The sequence below is a fragment of the Arachis duranensis genome, chromosome 10 (genome assembly GCF_000817695.3).
Source record: "Arachis duranensis cultivar V14167 chromosome 10, aradu.V14167.gnm2.J7QH, whole genome shotgun sequence".
Lineage (NCBI taxonomy): Eukaryota > Viridiplantae > Streptophyta > Magnoliopsida > Fabales > Fabaceae > Arachis > Arachis duranensis.
This window is the reverse complement of record NC_029781.3, coordinates 34273418-34281590: the sequence shown is the minus strand read 5'-3', so window position 1 is coordinate 34281590 and position 8173 is coordinate 34273418. Positions and strand designations below refer to the sequence as shown.

Here is an 8173-nt window from a genome sequence, read left to right as displayed (position 1 = left end):
AGCTTTTGTCACGGTTAGTTTATCCATTTTAGGGAACATCTTATTTTCTTCTCCTAGCAAAACAAAATCACAAATTGATGCAAGACATGGTTTATCTTTTCCTGAATTTGAGTCTTAGAGCAAATGTGACTTTCTTGAAACTTATAGCACATGTAGAACACCAAACTCAATGTTTGGCTATATACTTCAATAAAATGAATGGGTATATACCCTAAGATGGTTATATTATCATCATGTTTGAAAAGCCATTTTAAGGTGCCGTGAGGCACACCAAACTTAGGAATCACACATATGCTTTAAAATAGTGTATGCAGTCATCAAACCTACCCATAAAAGCTCAAATTCAGGTCAAAAAAACCATTAATTATTGATATTAAAATAAAAGCAAATTTATTAAAGCATGGGTTTCCTCCCATGGAGTGCTCTTTTATTGTCACTAGCTTAACATTGTTTCCATATTAGGGTGGTTGATGATCATAATGTCTCAACTTGTCTCCTTTTACTGTGAACCTTATTTCTGTGCTGTGATGAACAATCTCTATGTGCTCCAATGAGAGTACTTTGATTACAGTGTAATAATCATCAGATTGTGGAGACGTATCCCACTGTTGGTAGATTAGCTTCACTTTGTTTCCCTCTGAGAATACTTCAGTTGGGATTTTCTTGTTCTTCTACCCTGTCAGAACATTTTTCTTGTTCTTCTTTCCTTTCCTTGATGACTCTCCTTACTTGGCATCAGATTTTATATCGGGGCCTTCTTCCTTGTGATCAAATTGTACCCTCTTTTTGCAATCTTTCCTCAGCTTTCTTATCTTCATGATTCTCATGCTCTTCTTCCATGTCTTTCTTTTGCACCCGGGGTGAGTTGGTGAATGATTCCTTGGGCTTTTCCTTCCAATTTAAATCCTACTCCTCAATTCTCATGCAACCTTCCTTTTGAGCAGGGTGTTGCATCTCCTTAAAAACATTCAGGATTATTTGTTCATCATGTGCCCTCAATATCATTTCTCATTTTTCTACATCTATTATGGCCCTTGCTATGGCTAGAAAAGGTCTTTCCAATATGATGGAATCGTTTCTTTCTTCATCTAAATCTAAAATCACAAAGTCTGCCAGAAATATGAACTTTTCCACCTCAACTAGGAGATTCTCGACCACTCCACTAGGTCTAATAAGTGACTTATCTGCTAGTTACAAGGACATTCTTATAGGCTTCACCTCTTCAATAAATAGACTTCTCATCATGGAAAGTGGCATTAAATTGATGCTCGAGCCTAAATCACACAAGGCCTTACCGATTGGCATGTTACCAATGGTGCATGATAGAAAGAAACTTCCAGGATCTTTAAGTTTTGGTGGCAGGCCTTTTTGAATCACTGCACTGCATTCTTGTGTCAAAATCACAGTATCTTTTTCATTCCAGCTTCTCTTCTTGTTGATGAGCTCCTTGAGGAATTTTGCATATAGAGGCATCTGCTCCAATGCTTCAGCAAGTGGGATGTTAATTTCTAGCTTCTTGAAAACCTCTAGGAACTTAGGAAATTGTTGATCCTTAAGCTCCCTTTTGATCCTTTGAGGGTATGGCAAGGGTGGGGTGTATGGCTTCACCATCTTTTTTTCCAATTGTGGTTGCTCTTCCATGACTTGTTTTCTCTTCTTTGAAGCTTGTGATTCTTCCTCCTTTTTATTGGATGTCTCTTGGTCGTGCTTGTCTTCTTCTACTTGCTTCTTGCTGCCAATGTCATTCTCAAGTGTTTTCCCACTCCTAAGTTGAATTGCTTTACATTCCTATTTGGGGTTGGGAATGGTATCACTTGGTAATGTACTGGTTGGTTTTTCAGCCATTGTTAGCTTGGACAATTGTCCAATTTGCCTCTCCAGGTTCCTTAAGGAAGCTTCATGGTTCTTGTTAGCCAACTCTTGGTGCTTGATCATTTTCTCCATCATCATCTCTAAATTGGAGATTCTTTGAGATTCTTGGGGTAGGTGTGGTTGAGTGTGAGCTGTTGATGGTGGATGAAAATTATTTTGGTTAGCTGAGGTATCATTGGGTGGATAGAAATTGGATGCAGGGTGATTATTTTGTGCTTTTCTGTATGGATTTTGGTTAGTATTTTGATGGATTTGATGGTTTGTGTTTCTGGAGTTGTTTTAGTTTGAGTTTTTCTGCCAAGGTTGTTGGTTTTGGTTCACTCCCCAACTCAAATTGGGGTGGTTCCTCCAAGATGAGTTTGTAGGTGTCTCCATGTAATTCATTTGATCCAGCTCCCTGATTATACATGTATTGTGATGTGTGGAAAATGATCCAACACAAAACTCACCGGCAAGTGTATCGGGTCGCATCAAGTAATAAAACTCACGGGAGTGAGGTCGATCCCACAGGGATTGAAGGATTGAGCAATTTTAGTTTAGTGGTTGATTTAGTCAAGTGAATCAGGTATTGGTTGAGTGATTTTGTATCCAACAATAAGTAAATTGCAGGAAATGTAAAGGGAGAGGGATGAATTGCAGAAATTAAAGAGAACTGAAAGTAAAGGTGCTGAATCTTAAAGAACAAGAAATTAAATGACTGAAACTTAAAGTGCAAGAAATGTAAAATTGCAGTAACTTAAAGTGCAAGAAATATAAATTGCTTGAATGAAGAAGGGAATTGAGGACTGGGATTTCAGAATTTAAGCAAGGGAAATTACATTGCAGCTAGATCTCAATTGCCTTCCTAGATCCAAGTTCACAAAGCAATTAAAGAGAAATTGAAGATTAAAGCAGTAAAGGAAATTGAATTCAACTTAATTATGCAGTAGAAAAATCAAAGAGATCTTGAAGGGAGATTGAGACAGAAATTCCTCAATTCTTCACACTTAAGACTCAGACAAAACCCAGTAAAAGAAACAAAAGACCAGCGGTAGAAGAAATGAATTCTCTCCTCCAATTGCAGAAAACAGAAATGGAAAGTGAGCTCTCAAGATGAAAATTCAAAAATGAAAGTAAGCTCTCTCTCCAAAAGAACTCCCTATTCTAATCCTAACTAACACCTATTTATACACTTTCTATTTTGGATCTAAGAATTTTGAGTGGGCTTTTTGATTTGGTGAAGAAATGAATTAAGTTGGATTTTTTATTCAATTTTCAGCCCATGAGAAATTAGCTTCCAGGAGGCTGCCCTGCCGTTGTGGAGGGCAGAGCAGGGAAGTTGTGTGAGGAAGCATGTTGCGTGCCAAGTGTGGGAGAGGCATTCTGGATGCTGCCCTGCCCTTGTGGAGGGCAGGGCAGTGTTGCCATGGTGCGCCTTGCCTTGCTGCCCGTGCGTCCATGTTGTGCGCCAAGTGCTCATGCCCGTGCCAATTTGTGCGCTGGCCGTGCACCAAGAAATGCTGCCCTGCCCTTGTGGAGGGCAGGGCAATGTTGCCATTGGGTGAGGTCCCAAGTTCGAAACTTGCTAGATGTCTTTTGTTGCATTTCTTCCTTAAGTTTCTTGGCACCAAAGTAGCGCCTAGTTCTTTGCTTCCTCAAGGTGCTATGTTCGATCCTTGGAGGTTGAAAACAAACCAATTTTTGCTTGTTTTCCTTGTATTTGAGTGCTACTTCTTTCCTTCTTGTTCTTGGGTTCGAAACCCATGGGTGGCACTTCGAGACAATTTCCTTTGATTTATTTTTCATGAGAGCCCGATATTGCTCTTGAAGAGGGCAGGGCAGAATTTTTCCTTCCTTTGTTCCTTGGCATAGAGTTGTGCTCCGCTCTTATGGAGGGTAGGGCAGTGATGTTTTGGAAGCTTGGTTCATTATGCTGCTCTCCTGGAGGGCAGTGTGCTCTTGTGGAGAGCAGTGTGGCTTCCTTCATCAATGTTGCGCCACACTTTTCCTTCTTTTACCACACCTTTTTCTTCCTTTGGCCACACTTCTTAAGCCACGTTTTTTTCTTTTCTTCCTTTCTTCACCTACAAGAAACCAAAACAACCAATCAAAGTATCTCCAATTTCACAAGGTTTATAAATCAATTAAAAATCAATTAAATTTAGCTTAAACCTCATGATTTAGCATCAATTAAATGGTGGTTGTTTGATTCAAACAAAACATGAAATTCCACTCTAAATTGCTTACTTATGGTGCAAGAAAGTGTATAAAAACTAGTGAAACAAGTGAAATTAGCTTGAGAAATGGGTATATGATGACTTGTCATCACAACACCAAACTTAAATCTTGCTTGTCCCTAAGCAAGCATCAAAATTAAGAGGAAATGAAAAAAAAAAGCATACATATCCTTATTAGGCATATAGCAGAACTTGATTCATGGAGTTTTTATGCAGACAATGATAACTCAGTTATTGGTTGCTGTTACATAATATACACTTTTCCTCAAAGGCTTACTAAACTTGCTGTTATAAGGTTTACTCTTTACTTGCTCCCTTGCTAACTTTTCTTTTCTCATTTTGCTTAACAAGCTTATTATTCTTTGAAGGCTTGGTGTCAAATGTTGCAGTAGCCTTTGGCTTTATTTTTACTCAACATTTCTTCACCACAGACACATGGCTCACTATTTCCTCCTAGGATCATTGATGCCCAGCATCTCTTTGGATAACTAAATGTTCTGTATCTAGGTTGCTCTTTATTGTGGACTTTCAATTGGCCATCCCAAATCAGTTGATCTAATTGGCCAGGTCTTGAAATACCCCTTAGAATTTACTTGTCCAAGCATATCCTAGTACAAGAACACCACAGGCATGTGTCCTAGGGTCCAAGCTATTGGTGTCCATCCATTATTCTTTGTTTTTCTTACCACATTGGCTTTTTCTTCCTCCTTTTCTTTCTGTTTTATTTTGTTCTCAAGGGATTTTTTTATTGATAGGAACCTTAATGAAAGCAAGCTAGCTCACACTTCAATGAAAATTACATCATGCAGCAATTATTTCATGAGTTATGCATTTAATCAAACACATATACCACCATTAACTTCAATTCCAACTTATGCAACATTGGATATTTACCTTCTAATTCAAACATTTCTCTTTTATTCAAGCATAAGGGAAAACAAAACAAAATTCAAAGCTAAGTGATGGATGACAAGCATTATACAGATCAGCATACTTAGCAAACAATTTCACTTGCAACTAGATAAACACTTTAGCAAGATATATAAGGGTTCCCAGATTTAAAACAATTTACAGCAGCAAGGATTAAGTTTAGATACAACCTTTGAAGTTGTAGCCCTTTGATTCTTCCTTCTGTTGTGTTTTCTTTGAGTTAAGATGCACAATATCTTCAATGGTTGACTAATGTCCTGCATAATTCTCAAAGGTTGCTTGCTTCACAAGCCTTTGTGCAATTGGTTAGTCTGCATAAAATGAGTGTGTCTTTTGGATTTATTTTGGTGTGGGAACACCAAACTTAATTGTTTGCCACTGCCTCTAATGCAACGAATTAACCATATGTGAAACCTTGTGTCCTTGCTAAAGGTTGTGGAATTAAAGCTAAAAAGTAGTTAAGTAGTTGAATAATTTGTCTGATTGCTTGGAGCTAGCATTATGCAAAAAGTGAGAGTGTTCTTTTAAATGAATTTTGGTGGAACACCAAACTTAGAATCCTTCATTCTCCCTTAAATTGTTTTGGTGTGCAACACCAAACTTAGCTCCTTGCAATGCATACCAATTATTCAACATTTTTATTGAAAGAGCTATGAAAAGAAAACTACCTCAGGTTGGGTTGCCTCCCAACAAGCACTTCTTTATTGTCACTAGTTTGACATTGAACTCCTTTTAGGGTGGTTGATGCTGGTGATGTCTCAACTTGTCCCCTCTCACTGTAAGCTTTCTCTGTGTGCCTTGATGCTCAATTTCAATGTGCTCAAGAGAGAGTATTTGGTTGACCGTGTAATGATCTTCTGTTTCCAGCTGTTGATATACTAATTACACCTTGTCACCTTTGGAAAATCCTTCAGTTGGGAATTTTTTATTCTTCCACCCTTTGTAAGCCTTCTTCTTGTTTTTCTTCTTTTTCTTTCTTGTTGATCTTTCTCCCTTGACAGTGACTTGAGTTGTGATACCTCCCATTTTGTTTATCATCCCGGCTTCTTTTTGAATTCCTTCTCCTCCTTGCACCTGCTCATTCTTCTGTTCTACTGTGTTGTTGGTTGCTTGCTTTGGAAGACAGTTACTACTTGTCTTACTTGTTTCTTCATTACTTTGTGATTCTGGGAACACTTTCAAGGTAATGCTTTCCTCATGCATCCTAAGGGTTAGCTCTCCTTGCTCTTTATTTAGTGGCCAAAAATGGTCGACAGGTGGACGAAATTGTGATCCTCAAAGTTGGTCTCTTTGTATTTGTATGAAATCAAAAATACCCCAAAGAGATCATGGTGTGATGAATTGGGATCTTAATAATCCCTGGTGTGATCATAACTCCGTTCAACTTAACCAGCAAGTGTACTGGGTCATCCAAGTAATTCCTTACGTGAGTAAGGGTCGATCCCACAGAGATTGTTGGTATGAAGCAAGCTATAGTCACCTTGTAAATCTCAGTTAGGCAGATTAAATTGGTTTTTGATGAGTTCGAAAATCAATAACAAATAGAAAATAAAATGGGATAGAAATACTTATGTAAATCAATAGTGGAAATTTCAGATAGGCGTATGGAGATGCTGTGCTCCTCTTGAATCTCTACTTTCTTATTACATTCATCCAATCCTTCTTACTCCTTTTCATGGCAAGCTATATGTAGGGCATCACCGTTGTTAATAGCTACATCCCATCCTCTCAGTGAAAATGGTCCAAATGCTCTTGTCACAGCACAGATAATCATCTTTCGGTTCTCAATCAGGTTGGAATAGAATCCCTTGATTCTTTTGCGCTTGTCATCACGCCCAGCCTTCAGGAGTTTGAAGCTCGTCACAGTCATTCAATACCGGAATCTTACTCGGAATACCAAAGACAAGGTTAGACTTTCCAGATTCCCGAAATCCTACTCGGAATACCACAGACAAGGTTAGACTTTNNNAGTTAAGTGTAACGTATATCTTGGAATAAGAATAAAAGAGAATTGAATAGAAAGTAATAGTAATTGTATTGAAACTTGAGGTACAGCAGAGCTCCACACCCTTAATCTATGGTGTGCAGAAACTCCACTGTTGAAAATACACAAGTGAAAGGTTCAGGCATGGCCGAATGGCGAGCCCCCTGAATAATCAAGAGACCGAATAGTCAAAAGATTAAACTGTCAAAATATGTCTAATACAATAGTAACTTATCCTATTTATACTAGACTAGCTACTAGGGTTTACATGAGTAAGTAATTGATGCATAAATCCACTTCCGGGGCCCACTTGGTGTATGCTTGGGCTGAGCTTGATCTATCCACGAGCTGAGGCTTTTCTTGGAGTTGAACTCCAAGTTATAACGTGTTTTGGGCGTTCAACTCCGGATCATGACGTGTTTCTGGCGTTTAACTCCAGACAGCAGCATGTACTTGGCGTTCAACGCCAAGTTACGTCGTCAATTTCCGAATAAAGTATGGACTATTATATATTGATGGAAAGCCCTGAATGTCTACTTTCCAACGCCATTGAGAGCGCGTCATTTGGAGTGCTGTAGCTCCAGAAAATCCATTTCGAGTGCAGGGAGGTTAGATTCCAACAGCATCAGCAGTCCTTTTATCAGCCTTTTTCAGAGTTTTTCTCAAGTCCCTCAATTTCAGCCAGAAATTACCTGAAATCACAGAAAATCCATTTGGTGCAGGGATGACTTCTCCTTGACACCTCAGGATCTGTGGACCCACAGGATCCCCACCTACCCTACCACTCTCTCTCTTCTTCACCCATTCACCAATCACCTCAACACCTCTTCTCCAAAAACCCTTCACCTATCAAATCCCATCTTTCTCTTCACCACTCACATCCATCCTTCATAAAACCCCACCTACCTCACCATTCAAATTTAAACCACTTACCCACCCAAACCCACCCTCAAATGGCCGAACCCTACCCTCCCCCTTCTCCTATATAAACCCTCCTTCACCCCTTCATTTTCACACTTCCTAAACACCATTTCTCTCCCCTTTTGGCCGAACACAAAGCCATTCCCTTCTTCCTCTTTTCTTCTTCTTCTACTCTCTTCTTTCTTCTTTTGCTCGAGGACGAGCAAACCTTTTAAGTTTGGTGTGGTAAAAGCATTGCTTTTTGTTTTTC

General features: G+C 39.0%; 1 protein-coding gene across 1 annotated transcript; it reads right to left on the bottom strand.

Annotated features, from left to right (window-relative positions):
• Positions 1-1008: 1008 nt before the first annotated feature.
• Positions 1009-1641, bottom strand: LOC107469994 (uncharacterized). Its single transcript, XM_016089381.1, has 2 exons — positions 1296-1641; positions 1009-1184 (listed from the first exon to the last, which is right to left on the bottom strand). The coding sequence occupies exons 1-2, from the start codon at positions 1639-1641 to the stop codon at positions 1009-1011; spliced, it is 522 nt and encodes a 173-aa protein (XP_015944867.1).
• Positions 1642-8173: the final 6532 nt, after the last annotated feature.